This window comes from Bombyx mandarina, chromosome 18 (assembly GCF_030267445.1).
Source record: "Bombyx mandarina strain Sakado chromosome 18, ASM3026744v2".
NCBI lineage: Eukaryota > Metazoa > Arthropoda > Insecta > Lepidoptera > Bombycidae > Bombyx > Bombyx mandarina.
This window is the reverse complement of record NC_143224.1, coordinates 3,694,652-3,719,219: the sequence shown is the minus strand read 5'-3', so window position 1 is coordinate 3,719,219 and position 24,568 is coordinate 3,694,652. Positions and strand designations below refer to the sequence as shown.

Genomic DNA, 24,568 nt, shown 5'->3' with positions numbered 1-24,568 from the left:
AACACTAAATTAAAAAACTTCAGTTCTTAAGCAAGAAGCACTCTATTCCAAAATCCGATTACCTCACGATACTTTTCTTAAGTTCTCGATAATAGCTGATAGATGAAGTGATTAAATGAATGTGCACTTTATTAATATAGATAAATGGTTGGATACCTCAATGGTTCAGGGAATCCTCCATACGGTATCCCGATGGCTCCCTGCAGGTACTCCACCACCGATTTCGGGAAGGAGAGCTCCTCAGCTCTAGCGTTGATATCGGCAGCCGTCAGCTTATTCTGTACCATGAACTGTGCAAGATCTCCCACGACCTTCGACGATGGGGTAACTTTGATTATATCACCCAAGAGGAGATTTGCTTCCCTGAAAGATGAATCAAAAGAGAAGTAAAGTCGGATGATTATTCAATTCCGTTTTTCAAAGGGAGACGTCAGATGCATGATACAGATGGTAGGAACTCTGGTAAGTCCGCGCGTGTAGGTACAACCACCCTGGCTATTTCTGCCGTGAAGCAGTAATGCGTTTCGGTTTGAAGGATGGGGCAGCCATTGTAACTATACTTGAGACCTTAGAACTTATATCTCAAGGTGTGGCGCATTTACGTTGTAGATGTCTATGGGCTCCAGCAACCACTTAACACCAGGTGGGCAGTGAGCTCGTCCACCCATGTAAGCAATAAATAATAAAAAATAGTTTAATAAAAACTAACAATATACGCTTTTAAAGAAAATCACCTCACGGTTTTTTACAATAAAATAAAATTTTCTTAAACTATTTTTAATTCAAAGGACAATGCCCATTTTCTATGGGCGTTTGGGCCCCTAAAAAAAGTTGTCCTGTCATGATGGTTTTAACTTAATTTGATAGACAAAGAAATATCGTTTCATATTCAGAAAACGATTTTTATATTCTCACCCAGGTTTAAGAGAAATCTGTTTTTTTCTGCAGCTAAAATTAAGTTGTTAATTGTTTTCTTCGAAATCAATAATCGCTCTCATAATTATTTACAGTATTAAATAAGTTAATTGTGGTTAATGTTGCTAGAAATAAGCCCTTACATTTTATTATTATTATATCCTCATAATAATAATAAAATGAAATGAAAATCCGGAAGCCGGCAACGATATTGTTGTTGTTGTTTTTAAATTCACCAATAAGCAGGCAAAGAGCGTAGCCTATACAGCCTAGTCTGTCGAAGTTATATATTTTTTATGTCAATAAAAAGCCGGTGTATCTCTTTTTATTGCTTTTTGGGAGTTTTGACGTCAACTCGACGAATACCACATTGACTGAGCATGAGTTTACGCAGACCTTTTATACACAATATTACAAATACAAATAATACAAATTACACAATAAACTATTAAAAAAACATTAAAATAAAAATTCAAGTGACGCTTCACTCGGGTTTCTGCCAAAACTCTCTAATCATATATAATAAGAATAGAGTAATGATAGGCCATTGATATTTTTACTAATGGAATCATTAATATCTTTTTAGATACCAACCATGAATTATTTAATATTTTTATATTAAATAATTCATGGTTTTAAGTAATAATTATTATTACAATATATAAATATTGAATTGCACAAAAATAAACTAAGAAGCCTGTGAATTATAAGCATTAGCTATTTTTTTTTACATTGTTGTTCAAGTCACAAACAACTCTTTCGTTTGACAGCATATAGGTTTGCTATAAGGCTGTATGGGCTAAGCCCTTTACCTATTGGCGAATTTAAAAACTATGGCATGGATAGTTTTGGGATGTATCAAATAAGTAATTTATTTTTTTGGAAAACAATACCAGGTTGAAAGAAAGGTTGATACATAAACTAAACAACGTGAAAAAATAAGGCATAGTTTTTCAATTACAAATAGTTTCGACATAAAGTTGGCCCACTTTTGGGCATTGTCCTTTATTAAAATTTATTTTCTATTTTTTAGTTGGATTTCAATTTTTTCAATTTTTTTCAAATTATGAATTGTCACCGGTCCTTAATAAGTATACCAAATTTCGAGTTAATCCGACGTTTTGAAGGGGGTCGAATTCATGTTCAAAGATTCCGTTACAAACATACATACATACGTCAGCAGCTAATAAAAGCGTATTAAAAAAAAAAGCATTTCTTTACATGTCCAAAATTCAAAGTACCTGTAAGCTTTCTTGACCTCTTCGAACTGGCTACCCAGTCCTAAGGAGAACGCTTGGAATTGTAGATTGGTGTACTGCCCTCCGGGGATCTCATTGAGGTACACATCAGCGTTGCCAGACTTCATTGTGGCCGTACATTCGAAGGGTCCGTATAGGGTACGAGCTTGCTCCCAATAAGCTGAGTACTCTGACACCTTTTGTAGCGGTATCTCTGCGTGGAGGAAACAATTCATTATTGTTTCACCTTCATTGTACAAATTAAAACGTTTTAGATACACTCTTAACGTGATGGTGGTGGGATGTCTGAGTCCGCACGGGTAGGTACCACCACCATGCCTATTCCTGCCGTGAAGCAGTAATGCGTTTCGGTTCGAAGGGCGGGGCAGCCGTTGTGCTGTTACATGTGAGACCTTAAAACTCATGTCTCAAGATGGGTGGCGGCATTTACGTTGTCGTTACGTTTCGGCATTACGTTTTAATGTCTATGGGCTTCGGTAACCACTCAACACCAGGTGGGCCGTGAGCTAGTGCACCCGTCTAAGCAATAAAAAAAAAATTAAAAAAAAAAGTACTTTCAATATATTTCTCATAATGCTTTAGCTAGCGTTAAATGACCTCGAGGTATGTAAAGTGGCTTACACTAACCTCGCTGGATTAGACACGATGTTGTACCGACCCAGACGACGGGGCAACGCAACTGTCATCCCGAAACGAAATGACAACTTCGCGCCAGAATTACGCAGCACGGTAACACTTATCAACGTGGGCTCACATTACGGCCTTATTTAGTCAGAGTGGTAAATTTGAAATGATTACTGACTAGTGTCCAAGGGAGTGCCCTGTAAGGAAGCCACCAGAGCGCCCATGCTGGGCTGCGAGGTGAGTCCGGACACGGAGTCCACGGCGACGTCCACCACGTCCGCGCCCGCCTCCGCGCACGCCAGCATGGCGGCCACGCCCGCGCCGCTCGTGTCGTGCGTGTGCACGTGCAGCGGGACGTGCGGGTGCGCCGCGCGGATGGCGCCTATCAGCAACCTGAGTGCAACGCGGATGTTCTACGTAATTATAATGAAAAACCTTTTCTTTTATACATTATAAATTATTAACTGAAGGTCACCAAGCGCCTGCTGACTACGTGCCAGGAAAGGATCCGGAGTTTCTTTGGGCACATAATGCGATCCCCATTGCACAGCTTGGAGAAACTCATCATTCTCGGACAAATGGAGGGGAAGCGCGCTAGAGGAAGAGCGCCAGCTAGATTGGGTGGACCAACTCAAGGAGGTGACTGGAGGCCAGATGCAGGGAGCGGTACACATAGCGCAGAACCGGACCGAGTGGAGAAGATTGACATACAGCCACGATCCTCAGCATTGAGGGAACGACCAGAAAGAAAGAAGAATTATTAACTTAATGCATGCCCGTATTGATATATGTTGGAAATGACAAAACAAATTAAAAACATGTATGTATGATGTATGAAAAAACAAATTAAAGAATTCGCGCAGTAATTGGAACTGCTAATGCCAATACAAGATAGGGATGAGCATGTTTTACTCATAATTTAAAACTGCTTTTACAGCTTAATAAAATTACGCGTTTGCTATTGCTATTATATTACTTAGACAAACGAATTGCCAGACTACAAACTTAAGGTCGTTCTGTGTGACATGAAACGTCATAAATAATTTTTTTTTTTTTGAAAGTAGATTATAGCTAAAAAACAAAATTAATGTAATTTAAAGTGTACATACATATTCGAAATTTTGGATTGAATTGGAAAAAATTTAGTTACAATAAAAAACGCGAGATTAAACGGTAAAAGTGGTTTTAATTATGTTTACGGCTCGCTCAAACCGAAGAGACTGTGTGCTTAGTGCGAGTTTCTTAACGTTCTCGATAGAGTAAAAGTTAACCCAATTTTATAAGCAGTTGCAACAGCGCCCCTAGCGGCAAACGTACGCAAACGATCCCATTCCATACAAATATGAGCTAACTTTTACGCTATCGAGAATGTTAAAAACTCACATTAAGCACACTGTATAATGTATGACTCACTTCGCAGCCTGGGGCTTCAGCAGTCCGGCCATGTCTTTGATAGCGAGCACGTGAGTACCGGCCTTCACCAGATCGTCGGCCAGCTTCGTGTAATACTTCAGGTCGTATTTAGTTTTGCTGGGGTCCGAAACGTCGCCCGTGTACGAGATGGCGGCCTCGACGACTCCGCCTGCCTTCGCGGCTGCCTCCATACCCAGCACCAAGTTCGGCAGGTAGTTCAGCGAATCGAAAACTCGGAAGATGTCCATTCCTGCTTGGACCTGAGGATAAGCATTTATAAAAACATTGAACTTCTTTTTTTTCACCTTATCCTACTAGGTGGGGTCTTTTATGAAGGATGAATAAAAGGCGATCGCATGCAGAGATGCGAATGTTGCGATGGATGTGTGGAGTAACGAGAATGGATAGAATTCGAAATAAATATGTTAAAGGAAGTCTGAAAGTGGCACCTGTGACAGAGAAGTTGAGAAGTGCGCGTTTGGGATGGTATGGACATGTGATGAGACGAAATGAAAATGAGGTTGGTAAGAGAGTGTTAACTATGAATGTGGAAGGATATAGAGGTAGAGGTAGACCTAAGAAGAAATGGATGGATTGCGTGAAAGACGATATGTGTAAGAGGGAAGTGAACGAAGAAATGGTATATGATAGAGGAGTATGGAAGGAAAACATGTTGCGCCGATCCCAGTTGAAGGGCAGGGGAATGATGATGATCCCACTAGGTAGGGTCGGCACAGCGAATTTTTCTATTCCATTCTCTTCTATCAGCCGTCATCGCAACACTCACTTCTCTCTCTCTCATATCGTCATTCACACACTCCATCCATGTCTTCTTCGGTCGACGTCTTCCCCCTCTGCCTTGCACTACCATTTCCATACATCTCCTAGTCACATGCATCTTCTCTCTACGCTTCACATGTCCATACAACACTAACCGTCCGCTCTTTAATTTGTTAATTACCAGGGCTACTTTCACACTTCCTCTGATATACAATAAAAACATTATAGGCATTAGGTAGATGTTAAGAGGGTTTTGACGACGATCCAAATTGTTGACAATGTACACGATTAGCGTGCATTGCATTATGAAAAACATCATAGAGAATTCACGTCAAAATAATTTTGCAAGGAAGACGGTATTATTAATTGCAAAGAGTATATAATCACTACGTTTTGTGTAAAAACAAAACACCTTCCAATGCTTCTATTTTGTTTCCGTATGGGTATGAAGTTACAGAATAGACTAAAGCGATATAATGTGTTTATTGGTCTTGACGCGGAATGTGCTAATTATTCATTTATCAGAACACAATACTAATCGTTTTGTAAAGTCAACATTTCATGAGTCTGCAACGCCACGCGAAGGCACTTCTAATAGAGCTAAATAATTATAAAAAGGATATTTCAATGACGCTGACACGTCCGACTATTCAGAGATTAACTTCCCAACATTTTCACTTGTCTGTGTTTTTCTAGTAGTCACTGTTGGTGATGAGTGGAAATCTAAGCCCTTATGGATACTTTCTACCATCCCACCCCTTTTCCATAGTGAAGAATTTGGGCGTTCTGCTTTGATGGGCGGAACTATTATATCAGAATGCTACTGAGACTCCGAACTCATGTTTGAAGGTGAAATACTTTGGAACATTTTCAAGGGCTCCCGGCAGCCTTCGTTTTTTTGAAGTTTTTTAGACGCGTTGAGAGTAAAATTTAACTCGCGACAGAGTCGTTACGGTTATAGAGAAAAGATACAATTTAGAAAGACAGTGTTTCGCGAACCACTCGACCGTGGAGAGAAGGAAAGGACAAAGCGAGTTAGTTCGTTATTTAGTTTAGCGACATCTATTGCATTTCATATAAACTACTAGATTGCAAGCTTAGTTTCTAAAATATTTACAGAGAGCAGTATTTTAAATAAAAGTAATGTTTATCACTAAAAATATTATTAAGTAAAACCTAAGGACACGTTCGGTAATCATCGAATACCGGCAACAGTTTTATTAGTCAATTTAGTTTAGTTATTTCTCGAGGTACGTTGAAGTTTCACTTCTTTCATAGAAGTTTCACTTCTTTCACGTGCACCAAGTCGCACGCGCACCAGTTTTGTTTTACGACTAAAGTTATTATATTAATGGTAATAAGGTACAATTCACACTCACGGCCATGTCGCAGAACTTGAAGACGACGTTGTCGGGATAGTTGGTGTAGCCGACCGCGTTCGCGCCGCGGAGCAACATCTGGAACGGAATGTTCGGGATCAGCTGCCTCATGTCGTGGAGACGCTCCCACGGACACTCGTGGAGGAATCTGCGAACAACGTATACAAAATACAATACAATTCGTTTTTTTTATTAATCACTAGCGGCCCGCCCCGGTTTCGCTTGGGAAGTAGCGCACGCGATGTAAAGAGTTTTAGGTAAAAAAAAATTACATATTGGGCTACATTATTGGAGTTTCAGTAAGGATCTCTAATTTTTTTGAAAATATAATAAATGTAGCCTATGTCACAAGGGGATAGCGTAGCTCTCCAACAGTGAAAGATTTTTTTAAATCGGTTCAGTAGTTTCAGAGCCTATTCAATACAAACAAACCAACAAATCTTTCCTCCTAGTCACATGCATCTTCTCTCTATGCATCACATGTCCATACCACGCTAACCGTCCGCTCTTTAATTTGTTGATTACCGGGGCTACTTCACACTTTTTCTGACTGCGCCGATATAGTCTATACATATATATTTTTACATTGATTGACTTTTTGGCGGGAACGCGAGGAGTGAAGTTGTATGATTTGTTTTATTTTGTCTATTTAGTCTTTATTCAGGTTTAAATTTGTAATAACGGTGGTTTATTAATTGTTTAATATCTGTGAAAGTGCACAAATGTGGGAAAATGAAACAATGCCGCTGGACGTAACTTCTCGGGATCCTCCAAAAAGTCCACTGAAAAAATCTCAGTAAATGACCACCATTTTACTGAGATTATTTTTTATCCCATATCATCTCATCTCATTTCATTTAATTTCATCCCAGTTGATTAATGTCTCTCAAATTAATCATCTTCATTTTATTTCACTCCATATTATCATTGTTCATAAAAATAAGAATAAAAATTTAAATAAGACATGACTTAAAGGTCTTAGTTACCAGGTCATAAAATCCCATAAAAAAAAAGATTACATTGATTGTTACGAAAGGTAATTGTTACCTCAGGGCCACGTCGAATGTAGCTCCTCCCCAGTTCTCGAGCGAGTACAGGTTGTTGAAGTTGTGCGCTACGTAGGGCGAGACGGCGAGCAAGTCGTGGGTCCGCACCCTGGTAGCCAGCAGCGACTGGTGCGCGTCCCGGAACGTCGTGTCCATCAGGAGCAGACCCTTGTGCTGTCGGACCGCTTTGGCGAAGGCCTCGGGGCCACCCTCGTCGAGTATTTGTTTGTAGCCCTTCGGCGGTTGGACGGCTGCCGAGCGAATTGCCATTGCAATTAACTACAACTATACTGAGAAACTTTGAACTCATATCTCAAGGTGGGTGGCGGCTTTTACCTTGTAAATGTTTATGGGCTCCGGTAACCATTTAACGCCAGATGGGCTGTGAGCTCGTCCACCCATATAAGCAATGAAAAAAAAAACATGTTCAGTGTGGCCTTCGGTTTCCGCGACTAGACACAATTATAACAACTTTTACGGATTGACCTCGTTTTTTTTTGTTTGAAATAATTTACAGACTTTTGTGGTCAGAGGCGACCACATGCGGTCTGTCGTTCGATTAAACCGTAAAATTAATTTTAATTATTAAGTTATACCAAATAGTATAATTATATAAGCATAAATTTTAATGGTCATATTAATAAACATTACTATAACGGAACTTTGAATTACTCTTAATATGCTGTGTGTTAATTTAATTTTAATTAAGATTAATTTATCCGAAAATTATATTGAAACGTAAAATATTTGTTATTTTAGTGAACGTATTTTAAAAAAGAAACGTTCGATATTGAACCTTAGATTTTTGTTCAGATTGAGTTTTTGAACGAAAATCTGAAGATATTTATGTTGAACTGATATAATCAATTACAAAAATAATTTATTAGAAATTATAAAAGTTGTGCATTTTCAATAAATAGTGTATTTAGGTAAATGTAGGTATATGATTATAGGTGAAAATAAGTAAATACCTGTGTTTTCTCCGGTTAATTCCTGTCTTTTAATAGCCTCTGGGGAAAGGTCTGAAAAATATGGTTTTAGTAAAATGAATACAGTGCAAACGTGAGCGAATGAGGTGCCAATTACATATCTGAACTAATTAATTAAAGTAAATAAATAAAAAACCTGCAATGGAAGCGGTCAGGACGAAATAACGGTTCTCGACAAGGGAGGCATAATGTCGGACGTGTACGATTTGGATGACTTTTTACCACGTTTCTTTTCGGATCCAATTTTGTATAATATTTTCATTTTTGAAATGACGAACCTTTTGTTTAACATAATTTAAATGGTAACGCACGATGCTACGAAAAAAAATATTATTTTTATACTTTTTGCCTAAAAACTTATATTGAAAAATGCCTTTACGATTTTTTTTAATTATACTAAAGATTCTAGAGATCACGGTTTTTTTAAAGAAAAAAAAACACCATTTAAGTCATAAATACGATTTAGTAAATAGATTCGACCTTTTGCCTCTCATGTCGGGAATTTTAAAGGGTGTTAAAGAATCGTTCCTGAAGCAGACACGGTGATGATGTAAGACTACCCTCCAGAAACGATAAATAATATTCATTTACAATAAAACTTTTCGCATTGGCGGTACAAGTATCGCGAATGAGCAATGTACAGCAAAGGTAGCGCGAGAGAACGTTGACCTTAAGCGTCCGTTAATTGCTCTTACATTGCGAGCAGTAATCTATGTATGACTTTTCGATCGCGATTTATAAAATGTCGTGTCTAGTATTGCCGATATCATATCTACGTTTATAGTATACATGTCTAAGTTTTCAGGAACGTTTCCACCACGCATTTTTAAATACATATCGACGCTTGAAAAGCAAAGGTGACTAAGCGACAATAACTGCTTTGTACATAAATGATAGGCAATAACCATATTCGATGAGCAAAAAATATATATTTCTAGGTCTATTAAAATCATTTCAATCCTACAGCTACTAGCTAGATTCTACTACAGCTAGATTCGTTAAAATAAATTTTGTTTTCAGGTTTTAAATTAGTCTACTGTAAAGTTCACGCATTGTCGCTTAGTTACGTTTGCCTTTCAAGCGTCGATATAAATAAATAACTAACGAACCAACCGATTAATAAGTGAATGATGTAAATAATTAGTGAAGCAATTTCCATGGTGGCAACATAAGACAGTGTTGCTACTGTTTACTCATTACAAGTACATATGGTAATCAAATCAAATTATATTTAAGAAAACGCTATTTTTTTTTCTCTAAACCGCAGTATTTCTATGCAAAAAATGATACGAAGTACTGCCTAAATAATTTATCTATGACATCCATTTTAACTACCTACTCAAAGTTTAAAAAATGTTATTACCAGATTTATGCGTTGTGGTATGACTGCTAGACTTTTTGTTTTTAACATTAGCATTGACTTTAGGAACACCAGAGTGACGTTTTTCAATTCGACCTGTCAATACTAGAGGATATAATACCAATCGACGTATGTAATAATAATAATAATAAGTGTGTCACAAAAACAATAAGAAGCCCAAGCCAGTGGTAGTAAATTAATTTATAAAATTGGCAACAAAAAATATTTATTTATAAAAATTTAACCTACCAGAGCCAAAGCGTACTGTAAGAGAAAAAATTCAAAACGAATTTTAATTAACAAATTTTGAATTTAGGCTTTATATATATATTTTTTTTTCGAAGTGAAACTTCTTTAGGCGCGTTGAGAGTAAATTTTAACTCGCGACAGCTAAAGAGAAAAGATACAATTTAGGAAGAGCGAGAGTGAGAAAATAGATAAAGCGTCTCGCGCACTACTCGACCGTGGAGAGAAGGAAGAACAATACGAGCTAGGTTGATTATCTTATACACGGACAGCGTTGCCTATTACAAGAGAAATTTGATTTATTGATGAAAAATTAAGAAAACCACAATAGTCCACACCGCAAAAGAAGTTTCACTTCCACGTGCATCAAGTTGCACGGGCACCATTTTTTTTAAACTATGAACTAATAAATGAGTCTCTTGAATATGAAAATGTGTTAAAATTTCTATCAAATAATTCGTTGTTTTTAGTTTTATTATTCTTAGTGTGCCTAACATGTTATTAGCTATACTTCATATTAAGCGGTTGACGTTATTACGAGATCATATTTTCTCGTAAAAAATAATTGGTCAGCTTGTTGTTTACATATTAGCTTTAACGTAAGTAAGATGTATAATTATATAACATAATAATTATACTGGTGGTAGGACCTCTTGTGAGTCCGCACGGGTAGGTACCACCGCCCTGCCTGTTTCTGCCGTGAAGCAGTAATGCGTTTCGGTTTGAAGGGTGGGGCAGCCGTTGTAACTATACTGAGATCTTAGAACTTATATCTCAAGGTGGGTGGCGCATTTGCGTTGTAGATGTCTATGGGCTGCAGTAACCACTTAATACCAGGTGGGCTGTGAGCTCGTCCACCCATCTAAGCAATAAAAAAAACCTTAAATTTCGCCTATATTTATGCGAAATCCACGGTTTGTGGCTTTTTTTCATTATTAGTTCTTCTTCATTAGCGAAACCGACTACTGTACCACGGATCTATTTCTTTTGTAAGCATTAGGTATTCGAATTTTTAAAGTACTTTTTCTTAGCTTATATGTATGTACTAGCACTCATGACAGAGTTGACTAAGTGCCATTGAAGGTGGAATATTTTATTACTATCAATGATGTTATGTTCGCAACGCCTCAGCGCTGCGTTGTTAACAGAAAGATATCAAACGCAATGTCGTTACTTTTCTTGTATCGTACAAACTTAATCATGATTGAATACTTTCGTTGTACACGATTTCAAGTCAAATGACCAGCGAACAAATGTTATAAGGAGTTTTAAGAGCGGCACAGATTCCTCCAAAGTCAGACAATGTATCGAGTATAATTCTAGACCAGGGGTGAGCAACATTTTTTATCAATGGGCCAATTTAAATAATTTACGAAACTTTACAATTAAAAAACAACAAAAAAAAAGGAAAGATTTCATATACAAATTTTAATGCCAGATAAAAAAAAAGAACAGAAAAACGAACCGAAACGAGAAAGTCGATAAAATAATTTTAATTTTAGAAAAGCTTGGCGGCCGCGTGTTGCTCATCCTTGCTCTAGAGATGTGTATTGCCGAAGGTTTTACTTTTTTTAAAGTGATTTTATGACCTGGACCTTTAGGTCAAGTCTTATTTTAATTTATAATCTTATTTTTATGAAAAATGATAATATGAAGTGAAATTAAATGAAATGAAATGAGATGATATGGTATGAAATATAATCTCAGTAAAATGGTGGTTATTTACTGAGACTTTTTCAATGGACTTTTTGGAGGATCCCGAGAAGTTACGTTCAGCGGCTTTGTTTCATTTTCCCACATTTGTGTACTTTCACAGATACTAAACAGTTAATAAACCACCGTTATTACATATTTGAATCTGAAGAAACACTAAATAGACAAAATAAAACAAATCACACAACTTCATTCATCGCGTTCCCGCCAAAGAGTCTCGAAGTTTTTACTGAGTTGGGCGGAGTGAGAGACTGTGAATTCCTTACCCAGCGGCACTTGAGGTATGTAGGGCTTGACATCAGATGGGGGTATTTTCGTGGCAAGAGGAGTGGCCGGCCCGTTGACCAGCACGTAGCCGAGGTAGTTGAGGATCTTCTGCGCTCTGTTCTGTGAGGCTTTAAACATGAACAGTTGCGGATTTTCGTCTATGAAGTACGTATCGACCGAACCTGAAAATTCAATTAAATTTATGATTAAAAAATAATAATTAGAAAGTCGAAAAAAGATCGATGTTATGGTACTTATTATGAGCAGTTGAAGAACCATTTTCGAATGATGAAATGGTAGTTAAATTGGAGGCCTTATCGGATAAGGGGAAGAAAAAATACACACAAACGCGACCATAGTTTTCAACTTTGAAAATGTCGACAATATCGTTACAAAACATTACTGTATTTGTCTCTAATATATTTCAAATATATTGATATGTCTTGTCGCTCATTTATAAGCAAAGATGTTATTATTGTGTTAGTGTGTGTGTGTGAATTAATTGTATAATGATATAGACTGATTGTGTATATTTTAAATGATGTTCACGACCATGAACAAAAAATAATTATTCTTTCAAATTATGCGAAACGTTCTAAGAAGTGTCAAAAGGAACTTCGTAATTTTTTTATTTTTTATTTTTTTATTGCTTAGATGGGTGGACGAGCTCACAGCCCACCTGGTGTTAAGTGGTTACTGCAGCCCATAGACATCTACGACGTAAATGCGCCACCCACCTCGAGAAATAAGTTCTAAGGTCTCAGTATAGTTACAACGGCTACCCCACCCTTCGAACCGAAACGCATTACTGCTTCACGGCGGAAATAGGCGGGGTGGTGGTACCTACCCGTGCAGACTCACAAGAGGTCCTACCACCAGTGATTACGCAAATTATAATTTTGCGGGTTTGATTTTTATTACACGATGTTATTCCTTCACCGTGGAAGTCAATCGTGAACATTTGTTGCGTACGTATTTCATTAGAAAAATTGGTACCCGCCTGCGGGATTCGAACACCGGTGCATCGCTTCATACGAATGCACCGGACGTCTTATCCTTTACGCCACGACGACTTCTCAACTTTATTTAACCGACCACAATTAATTTAAATTATAAGTTAGAACATCATTAAGGTTCTATTGTCATATTTTTATAATAACAATTGTTCTATAATCACAGATTTCGCCAAGGCTATAGACAAATAGTGTCAAATACATGGTAGGGTGTGTAATGTTTTTTTTTATTGATTTAATCTATTTTATACGCATAATTAAAAAAAAAATTAGGCTTGTGCACTCCCTCTCTATATTATCTATAAGTGTGGGAAATTTCATTATTCTCCTACCGCGCAATTTCATAAAAAAGGGTTTTTTTTGCTTGCTTTTTGCTTCACGTATTAATATATATATTTAAAAGTAAGAAGTTCTACTTCTACTACTATATACTCCTCACTTTTAAAATCATTATTTGACTAGACGAAATGTCAGACCGCCTGGCGCACCCCACGCTAGGTCACTGACCTCCTCGGACCCTGGTGAGGACTGTGACGTGTCACCGGCAATGTCATGATCAATCAGAAAAGACAATCTCATAGCAGTTAGACTTACCGTTTAGGAATTTCTGGTTCTCGAGCACGTTGAGTAAGAAGGGGATGTTGGTCTTGACTCCTCGGATGCGGAACTCGCGGAGGGCTCTGTTCATTTTGGCCGCCGACGAGGGTAGGTCGTGAGCGTGAGAGATCACCTATAAACATACTCATAGTTATATATCTAACTATCTCTAGCCCCGTCTTCGTTCGCGTGGAATTTAACAAAATATAAGTTATTCCTTGACATCAGCTATCGGGCAGGGAAAGTCTCGTCAAAATCGGTCGAGCCGTTTCAGAGATTAGCCCGAAACAAACAGACAGACACGCAGACGAAAATTGTAAAAAATGTTATTTTGATATTGCATGTACCATACATTCATATGCATGTAGTAAAAAGCGTTTATTTTAATATTACAAACAGACATTTCAATTTTATTTATTTATATAGCTGTATAAAACGAAAGTTTGTCCCGTATGTATGCACTAGGGGTGTTTCTTGATTTGTCAATGAATATTTTTGCTTACTTTGACAAGTAAAGAGTCGTAGTACGGCGAGATGACGGCGCCGGCGTACGTGGAGGCTGAGTCGAGACGGATTCCCATCCCTTCACCGGATCTGTAATATATACATTTTAAAACTCGAGGCGTAAAATTTATAGTTCACCCACTACAACGAAGTGACTAGCCACGTATGACGTCAAACGTTGTGATTGAGCTTCGGGGTGACGTGAAGTAAAATCTTTGAAGATTTCGTTATTGGCATTCAAGTCTCTATGTAAATAGAAAGTAAGGCACCAAGAAGGGTAAAGATAAGGCACCAAGAAGGGTAAAGATAAGGCACCAAGAAGGGTAAAGATGACTAACATACAATTTAAGTTATAACTTATGTATATACACCTAATATCAGTGCGCTCAGCGAGGGTTTTTTAACTTCTCGATCGCGTAAAAGTTAACTCAAATTTGTATGGAGTTGGAATAGCGCCCCTAGGGGCAAACGAAAGGAAGCTAAAAAACTCCCATTTGATAAATGAATCCCTTACCTGAACACCTCGATCCTGCCCGTACTGGGCTGGAAGTTATTAGCCGGATCTTCGGTAGTAACACGACATTGTATCGCGTATCCCTGTGCTTGTATTTTATCCTGCGTCAACCCTAGTTCGGGCAGGGTCATCCCCTCGGCGATACGTATCTGTGACTGTACTAGGTCGATACCTGTGACTTCTTCTGTTATGGTATGCTCTACTTGCAATCTGAAAATATTAATTTTAGATGAATATAATATAATGAAATTATGAAAAATTGTGATATTATATTTATATATGGAAGAAAGACATCTAGAAGTTTGTCACATTATTACGTTTCCATGTCGGGGAAGATAAAGAATTTAGGCTAGCTTTCATTTGATTGTCGAGCACGGCGCTTCGTTGAGTCTCCGAAAAACTAGTCTAGTTCTAGTGGAGACCGCAATGAAAAGACAAAATAAACTATAAACGTATGCGTATAACAACTATTTTTGTCGAGCAGAGCCAACGTTATCTGACATGTCGTATAGTGACGTGCAGCAGTCAGTGTTTGAAACGCTCACCTGGCGTTGACCTCGATGAAGTAGAAGTTCCCTTTGTCGTCGAGCAGGAACTCGACCGTGCCGGCGTTCTCGTAGCCGACGTGCCGCGCCAGATGTGTGGCGCACTCGACCATTTTCTGACGAATCTGCGAATTTTATATAACTAGTCAGGTCATAAGTATTGTCACACAGTAAAAACTTTTCTTTTAGAATGCTGGCCACAAAAAAGTTTATTGAATTCGAATTTCGAATTGTTCATGAAAATAAAAATGTATACTTTTAGAATTTTACTCATTTTTAAATATGGAGTGGACGCTTAAAGAAGACCGTGTTGCAGTTATTGCGTTGCATCGTTGCGGTTACGCGCCAATTCAAATTTTTAACATACTGAAAAATTTGAATATAACCAAAAGATTCGTTTATCGTACCATCAAACGATACAATGAAGACTCTAGTGTAGATGACAGGTCAAGAAGTGGTCGCCCTCGGTCTGTTAGGACTCCAGCAGTGATAAAAGCTGTGAAGGCGCGAATTCAAAGAAATCCCAAACGTAAGCAGAAACTGTTGGCCCTTCAGATGGGGTTAAGCAGAACCGCGGTGAAAAGGGTGTTAAATGAAGACTTAGGGCTTCGGGCATATCGAAGAAAAACAGGACATCGTTTGAATGCTCGTCTAATGGACCTGAGACTGAAGAGATGCCGCGCTTTGTTGAAGCGGTACGCGGGAAAAAAATATCGGGAAATTCTTTTTTCGGATGAAAAAATGTTTACCGTAGAAGAGAGCTACAACAAACAAAATGATAAGGTGTATGCACACAGTAGTGAAGAAGCGAGCAACCGTATTCCGCGTGTCCAACGAGGTCATTTTCCATCCTCGCTCATGGTATGGTTGAGAGTTTCTTATTGGGGCTTAACAGAGGTACATTTTTATGAGAAAGGTGTAAAAACGAATGCAGTTGTGTATCAAAATACAGTCCTGACGAACCTTGTAGAACCTGTTTCTCATACCATGTTCAATAACAGGCACTGGGTATTCCAACAAGATTCGGCGCCAGCTCATAGAGCGAAGAGCACACAAGACTGGCTGGCGGCGCGTGAAATCGACTTCATCCGGCACGAAGACTGGCCCTCCTCCAGTCCAGATTTGAATCCGTTAGATTACAAGATATGGCAACACTTGGAGGAAAAGGCGTGCTCAAAGCCTCATCCCAATTTGGAGTCACTCAAGACATCCATGATTAAGGCAGCCGCCGATATTGACATGGATCTCGTTCGTGCTGCGATAGACGACTGGCCGCGCAGATTGAAGGCCTGTATTCAAAATCACGGAGGTCATTTTGAATAAACTTTAGTGTCATAAGAATCTATGTTTTGTTAAGTTCATTTTGGTATATGAATGGTTACATAATGAATAAACTTGTTTCAATTATTTTACATTAAACATGTGACAGAATTTATGACCTGACTAGGTATATGAGGGTACCTAGATTTAAAAATTATGACGGAAAACTGCTGGTGACCCGGAGGGATTTCGAGCTTCGTCTCCGGTCGCAGTCTTCGCCGAAGAAGGGCTCGACGAGTAAATTAACCCATAGACACAGCCCACTGAGTTTCTCGCCGGATCTTCTCGTTTCCTATCTGGTGGTAGATTCAGCGAAGCACTGCTATTGCTAGGGCCAGTGTTAGCAACCCTCCCGTTTTGAGCCCCGTGAGCTTACCTACACGTGAATGCGAAGTCGAAATAGCTTCTCAAGGCTATAAATATAGGTAGGAAAAAAAAAAAGAAGAACTTCGTCAAGACGGTCGGGCTTGAGTTCAGCCAACCAACACCTCATTGGGCTGCTCTTGCCACGATTTATCGTTACAATCAACGAATTCAAATCGTCTGATATTATTCGAGTGGCAGGTCTTATGTGAACATTAAATCCAAGACGTTATATAATTGACAAACCTTAGGGTCCAGTTTCGGTGCAGGAGCAATTTCGACGACTTTCTGATGTCTCCTCTGTACCGAACAGTCCCGTTCGTATAAGTGCACAACGTTGCCGGCTTTGTCGCCTGTTAACAAACACGACTTCATAATGTTTTCATAATTTTGCATTTTCGAAGTGAAACTTCTTTAGGCATGTTGAAATTAAAATTTAATTCGCGGCAGATTCGTTACGGTTAGATAGAAAAGATACAATTTAGGAAGAGCTAGAGCGAGAAAATAGGGCCTCTCGCGAACCACTAGATCGCGGAGAATACGAACTAGGTTGTTTCTCTTATACACAGCTTATTACAAGAGATATTTGGTTTAAGGATGAAAAATGAAGAAAACAAAACTACAGACCGCAAAAGAAGTTTCACTTCTTTCACGTGCACCAAGTTGCACGCGCACCATTTTTTAACAATAATTTCATTCACTTTGTTTGCCGTATATTTGTCTCCTAAATTGAACTGTTTTTTTATTAAATTCATACACATAAACAGAGTTTAAAAAACTCACCCAACAATTGTACTTCGATGTGCCGGGGTCGCTCGATGAATCGTTCGATAAACATAGAACCGTTGCCGAAGGCGCCGAGAGCTTCTGAAGAAGCTCGTTCGAAAGCCGAAGGCACTTCTTCCATCTTACGGACCACTCTCATACCACGACCGCCGCCTCCGTACGCAGCCTGAACACAATTTGTATAATTAACACAATATAGTACACTTACTATAACAGTAACTGATGATTGAAACAAAATCAATAAATTGTAAATTATGAAAATATTCAACAATGTGTGTTATATTTACCATTGCTTTAGACTTTAGAGCGATATCAATTCAGAGCCACGAGTCAGAAAATTTATGGTATAATTAGATTTAAGACTCAAAACAAAACAGCGCCCCTAACGGCAAACGTTTCAACTCCAGACACATTTCAGTTAACTTTTACGCTATCGAGAAAGTTAAAAAATTCGCACTAAGCACAATCAAGGTTAGCTGGGTACCTAATTACTTGGATATGTTGAAACTTTTCCGGCGTCGTTGATGATACGCATGCCCTATATATATGATAAGCCAAATGAAATACATATATGTTAACTCAAATATGTGTATACTCAATATGTTAACTCAAAAAAAAACAAAAATAGGCACCTTCAAGATAACCGGAAGACCGTGACTTTTGCAGAACTCCACAGCCTCCTCTTTCGTTGTGACCGGACCATCAGTTCCGGGAACAATGGGCACCTCTGTAATGAACGAAAATATTACAATATTTTTACAAAAAAAGAATACAAATTCTAAAATAATTTAATCTTATAGGAGTCAACTATATAATAAAACAATCATTTTTGAATTACCCCTGAGTTCATAATAACTGGATGTTTCCATAATGTATTCAGTGACTATCAAAGCTATATTTTTTTACAGATAATTCGTTTTAATGAATTCATATTTTAAATTATTGCTATTGAAGGCTATTGAAGTCTTAAGTTTTGAGAGAAATCTCTCTATTTTGAGAGCACTAGTTGGTTTAGAATTTGTGTTCATGAAAATTTACGTCATTGTTTTATTTTTAGTGGAAAATTACTGGTTTCCCGAAGGTCTTTCCAGTTTCACCAGGATAGGTGGGCGAGTCAGAAGACATGGTATTTGCTAACTAGCTGCCCGAGCGTCTCCTCAGAAGTCTTAACAACTAGAGGGTAGCTGCTTCGCGAATGAGTTTACGTCATTGTACAACACATAGAGATAATATGTAGAAATCGAATCATTTTTAGTATGATATTTTCCTCATTGTTCACCTTTCTTGATATTTATATTTTTTATTACCTTGTCTTTATTATATTTTAAATTCTTACATAATATAATTATTTGAGGTGTCTGCAAAGAGTTGAAAATCTAGCTGGAGTCAATTATCAACATAAATCTACCAATGCTGCGTTATGTATAGTTGGTTCGCTTCTTTCGCACTATAAGAGGGTACACAAACTATAAATAGTTCATTGGTTTTATTTGCGCCAACATCTAGTCATTTGGCGCTAAATGTAAGCCTACCTCTTCCTTTAGTGACGTCCAAACGGTGCAAGGATACTTCATTTTCCATCACAGATGTATATTTGTTGTATCAGTAACATTCGAACCTGGAGAAGATAAATAACAAAACATTCACATTGTAAATTGTAAACAAGAAAACTTACTTGCTTCGATAGCAGCTTTTCTGGCGGCTACTTTGTCTCCCATCTGCTGCACGACCTTCGGCGAGGGCCCGATGAACCGCAGACCGGCATTAATGATGGCCTGGGCGAAATCGGCCCTGCAGGGTTATATGCAGCTGTTTATTCTAAGTCTATATTTATCAATGGATTTATTATTAAAAGATTTTTTTTAGGATTGAAGGATTACAGGTGGCCTGGAGGCCTTTCCAGTTTCACCAGGACAGGTGGGCGAGCAAAGGCTCAGCCAGGTGGGGTGGGATTTGCTAACAGCAGCCCGAGCGCCTCCGAAGGAGACCTAACAACTCAAGAGCAGCTGCTTCGCGAATGAATCTACTACCGGATCGCAACCGCAACCCGCTAAAAAGATCCGGCGAGAAACTCAGCGAGCTGATGCATGGGTTAGGTTGCACGTCGACCTCTTTGTCGAGTTCGACGAGTACGGTTACCGGGGTTCCTCAACATGCTCCTAGTGTTAGAGCTGAAGGCATCTAATGCAAAGGTAATAAATAACCTTTCTGGATCTGATGGATCCGTAAGGACGCGAATTAAAAGATATTATTTAACAGCTTCAATAGGCTAAATATTTAGTCCACTGTTGGACCCGATCCTGGGCCTCTTCTCTCCATCCACTGACCGCAATTCTGCGCATATATTCTTCTAATTAATTTATCGCGATTTACTCGTGTATTTTTTATGGACATACCTTTCAGATAAAAGACCGTAGCCGGGATGTACGGCGTCAACGTCGTTCTCCTTCGCAACCCTGATGATCTCCGGGATGCTGAGGTAGGCCTCGACTGGTGGCAGACCTTTTCCGACTATATACGATTCGTCGGCTTTTTGTCTAAAAGAGTCAATTAGCTAAAGTTCGAAAAAATCATTAAAGCGAGTAAGTCAAAATTAAATAGGAAGTGTCACATTCATCAATTTGAAAAGACAACCCATTGTGTTTGCGAGCGTGTAAGTTATCGGTGGAAGGAGGTAATATAAAACTGTACATATGTTTACGCAAGATTTTCAGAGATCGCGACGCAAGACTTCTCAATGGCTGGAGCAGACATAGTACGCAAAATAAAAAAGATTCCGATCTCAAAGTCAAATGTCATCTTTCACTTTATGATATCTATGTGCCCCGTAAGCACCTAGCGACAGACCAAGAGCATTACTGTCCGCTTACACCGATAAGAATGACATAAGTTTGCGATGTTGTTGCAGCCTCTTAAATTACAGACGTCAATCACATGTCTTTTCTCACAAATAATGTTGTTTTAACGTTTCTGTGTCGTCTCCATACCTGTGCATTTGCAGTTTGTCTTGTTCGCTGTAAATAGCCACAGAACGGATGCCTAGTTCCGTGCATGCTCGGAAGACACGTATGGCGATCTCGCCGCGATTCGCAACAAGAACGCTTCTGATTGGTTTGTATTCCACTATCTTCGAGTCCTGGAATTAAAGAAATAAAAATAAAAATTTAGAATTTAAAAGCAAACAGTGATAACCCTAGCCATTTAACTGGGAATGTAGTGATTATAATTGTCAGCTAAAGGGAGGGCGGGTCTTTTTGACACGTTGAACGCCAGAGTAACAACCATGTTTAGCCCACTGGGTCACAACGGACACCACTAGGTCGGGGCGGGGCGTCTGTGTGTCATTTGACATCCCCCGGAAAATAATCAGTAGACACTGTTTCCGTAAGTCGCTCATTATTTTTGACTTATTTCCTGACAATATTTGCAAAAAAAAAACAACTGAACTATATTTTTGGACGATTCTTGACTAATTAGTGCGGCCCTAGGGAAAAGTATGTCGTGGACACAGTGTCCGTCATGGCGATGAACGTGTTAAATTATAGTTCAGACTACGATTTCTTGCTTCACCTTGGGGTCATTCAAGTCGAGATGTCGGAACGAATTAGCACCACGTGGACGTGACTTTGTCCGCAAGTGTAGAATAAACGTAAACATTTTCTTGTCAACGTTTCGTAGGATAAATCTGTTTATGTGTAAATAATTGATGATCAGAAGATAATATTCAAATAAAATTATTGAAAGAAAACAATTTAAGTATAAGATCAGTTTAGATATGCAGATAAATTCACTGTCCACCTGTTACTTTTCCTTACAACCGTCGTAATAAAGTCAATTAGTAATTTATCAACAAACAAAAAAATTTAAAACACAACGTGAAGGAATATGTTATGTACTTAAAGAACGCTGTAGTAAACTACATTTATACAGGGTGTATGGGAATTATTTTAATTATTTTTCCTTTGGACTCTAATCCAACAAATAAAGTAAATGATTAAATTAGTGATCGGAACCTACTATTGTTTGGAGCCGCGGTCTGCTTACACCCTGTACGGTTTTCGACAGAGTTATTTTTCAACAACAAAAAAAACTTTTCAAATACGCCATTGAACGATCGCAATAAACAAATAAATTTAATGCAATTATGTATGTGCTTTTATTACTATTATATAATGTTATAGCGGTTTACGTGGCATTGGCTTTGGCGATACAGATAACACGTATGCATGTTAGATAGCCTAATTTTAGAAAATCCATCACTATTTGTTTTGATAAGTTTTAATACCGTTATTAAGTTATTGCCGGAGTCTATGGACGTCAGCAATGTAAATCCCGCCACCCACCTTGAAACATGAGTTCTAAGTCACCGTTTTACAGCACAAGGACTGTACCAGCCTTCAAACCGAAACGCTTCACGGCAGAAATAGGCAGGATGGTACCTACCCGTGCGGACTCTGTGCCCTACCACCAGTAAATTATATACTCGCTTGCTCGTATACGACTCTTTTTGTGTAAATCCTGATCCTTATCGCGGCTTTAAAACTCATTTCCACATAAATATGATGGATTATATTATTTTATTGTAAACAAATTCCGTTATAATTCATAACAAACTTGATAATGCCTAATCGCGTTCAGCTTATTAATGTTACGATCGATAAACGTTAAGGAGCCTTGATGTGTGTCAGCCGATACGGTCTATCTGGTTATTGAACTTCGTATTTTTTTTAAATTTATATATTAGGCTCACAATACGTATCACAAGCTAAAGAATACATAAAAACACAAGTAAAAAGAAACAAAATCTGGCTTGCAACATAAGTTATGTGCGCACGACAAAACAAGACATAGGTAATGCTGAATTTGTACAACAACGTTCCTTACAATTACGACAAAACAACACGATAAAGAAAACTAATTCACTAAATAAAAACTTTTTTTTTTTATTGCCTTTGTAGGCAGACGAGCATACTGCCCACCTGATGGTGAGTGGTTACCGTCGCCCATGGACTTCAGCAATGCCAAGGGCAGAGCCAAGCCGCTGCCTACCGCAAGATTATTCAATAATGTATTATATTCTAAATTCACAATATAATACATTAAACAATTACATTAACCTACCTATTACTAACGTGGAGGATGCCCTTGAACATTTTTCTAAACGTAACTAACCTACAATCTATCTTCGTAACAGTCGTATTTTTTTTATACCTTTGCACTGGATGGATTAACGAGCACATTTGATTTTAATGGGGTCACCGGAATTCAGAGACATCACGGCGTCAATAGGCAAACGTAGTGTAGGACGGTCTCAGACTCCGTAGATTTACGATCTATGCAGGGTAGCTGGCAAAAGCTGGACGTGAGAACCAGAGGACGTGCAATTGGAGAGGTCTATGTCCAGCAGTGCTATAGGCTGGTGATGATGATAGTGATGATAACTAAGTCAATGACGTCATCTTTGAGTAGTCTCAGAGGCAAGACAGTCTTAACCCTTTGAGAGGCACTTTAGTTACACTATATTTTACAACCACCGTCACAACTTGCTAATAGAAATATTTCATAGGTTTGACAAAGAAGCTTTATTAAAAAAAAAAAAAAAAAATAAGAAAATATTTTATGAACATGGTAAAAAAATGAGCTTTTAAAATGACGTAATACTAATTACGTTGCCTGATGTACGCGTGTCATGGATAAATCTCGTTATCTCTCTCTTGCCTATTGCCGCTGACGCCATATAATATAATGAGGACAGACATTTGTTTTTGTAAATTGACAACGAGTTAAGTTTGTAACGAGATTGGTTCGGGTGGATTTTCGAAAAAAAAACTAAAAAATGTAACTACCTATACTTAGACCTAGAGACCTTAGAACTTATATCTGAAGATGGGTGGCGCATTTACGTTGTAGATGTCTATGGGCTGCAGTAACCACTTAACATCAGGTGGGCTGTGAGATCGTCCATCCATCTAAGCAATAAAAATTAAAAATGATTATAATGATTTTGGGGTGTAGGTAAGTGGTTTTCTATCAATACTTCGAAATCACGATTCGCAGCAAATGGGCAATGGGTTCGCCTGGCTAATATTTAGTGACATGTTAATGACACAATTATAAGTACTTTTACTGTTTAATCTCGATTTTTAAGTGTCATTACATTTTTCCAAACAAACTTTTTTTTTGTTTTTATTGGCCTTGTAGGCATACGAGCATACGGCCCACCTGATGGTGAGTGGTTACCGTCGCTCATGGACTTCAGCAATGCCAGGGGCAGAGCCAAGCCGCTGCCTACCGGTAAACCTACTGGTAGATCTCAAGCTTACAAGTACGTATTTCAGTGCGAATAGAATCCTAAGACAAGAAATAGTTTAAATAGAAAGATAGACGACGGTAGTAAGCACAGTACTCAAATGTCGACGAAAAACACCTTAGTCGTCCGTGACCACGTAAATTGTACAGTATTTCAAACGTCAGAAATAATATAATGACGATTAACCTTAAAACGTTTAATTATGTTGAGGACCAGCGAAAACCCAAGAAAAAACAATATTGTTAATGACTTTAAAAATGATTCATTTCACTCACCGTAGCAGCTGTCCGAGTTTTGGCCGAGCTCCACGCCTGGAATTGCGACGCTGTGGCGCGTAAAGCGAATCTTGCCTTTAGTATTTGCATCTTTATTTATACTAGTGAACTTATTAATTGATAAACTAAATAAGTACAAACTTAATAATTCTATTTAATATCCTAATAACACAGTTTATTTCATTTTAGTGATTCGTTACGTTTTTTTTGTTTTTTTTGTTTACAAGATTTCAATTATATTGTGAATGCTTTGACTAGACGTAGATATATTATATTCTTTCGATATTTTTTGTTATGTTTCGTTTTTTTGTGTCGTACTTCGGCGTCTCGGCTCTAAATCTGTAACAAGC

At 38.2% G+C, this 24,568-nt stretch overlaps 1 protein-coding gene and 1 long non-coding RNA gene across 7 annotated transcripts in view; one reads left to right on the top strand and one right to left on the bottom strand.

The window, feature by feature from the left end:
- LOC149500941 (uncharacterized) overlaps nt 1-24,568 on the top strand; it is a 236,014-nt gene that overhangs the window by 66,188 nt on the left and 145,258 nt on the right. The window lies entirely within an intron of this gene.
- PCB (Pyruvate carboxylase) overlaps nt 1-24,568 on the bottom strand; it is a 46,157-nt gene that overhangs the window by 6,602 nt on the left and 14,987 nt on the right. For 3 of the 6 annotated variants that reach the window (XM_028176124.2, XM_028176123.2, XM_028176122.2), the window contains exons 2-21: nt 24,219-24,557; nt 20,621-20,769; nt 20,030-20,170; nt 19,309-19,424; nt 18,266-18,360; nt 17,631-17,799; nt 17,094-17,200; nt 15,165-15,289; nt 14,620-14,829; nt 14,105-14,195; nt 13,599-13,734; nt 11,991-12,173; nt 10,015-10,029; nt 8,388-8,438; nt 7,418-7,667; nt 6,371-6,518; nt 4,212-4,471; nt 2,977-3,191; nt 2,157-2,367; nt 157-363 (exon numbers count right to left, since the gene is read on the bottom strand). In XM_028176124.2, the coding sequence (XP_028031925.2) occupies nt 157-363; nt 2,157-2,367; nt 2,977-3,191; nt 4,212-4,471; nt 6,371-6,518; nt 7,418-7,667; nt 8,388-8,438; nt 10,015-10,029; nt 11,991-12,173; nt 13,599-13,734; nt 14,105-14,195; nt 14,620-14,829; nt 15,165-15,289; nt 17,094-17,200; nt 17,631-17,799; nt 18,266-18,360; nt 19,309-19,424; nt 20,030-20,170; nt 20,621-20,769; nt 24,219-24,308 (2,969 nt within the window). In that variant the 5' untranslated portion in view covers nt 24,309-24,557. The remainder of the gene's footprint in view (nt 1-156; nt 364-2,156; nt 2,368-2,976; nt 3,192-4,211; nt 4,472-6,370; nt 6,519-7,417; nt 7,668-8,387; nt 8,439-10,014; nt 10,030-11,990; nt 12,174-13,598; nt 13,735-14,104; nt 14,196-14,619; nt 14,830-15,164; nt 15,290-17,093; nt 17,201-17,630; nt 17,800-18,265; nt 18,361-19,308; nt 19,425-20,029; nt 20,171-20,620; nt 20,770-24,218; nt 24,558-24,568) is intronic. The other 3 variants (XM_028176126.2, XM_028176125.2, XM_028176127.2) reach the window with 3 other exon arrangements.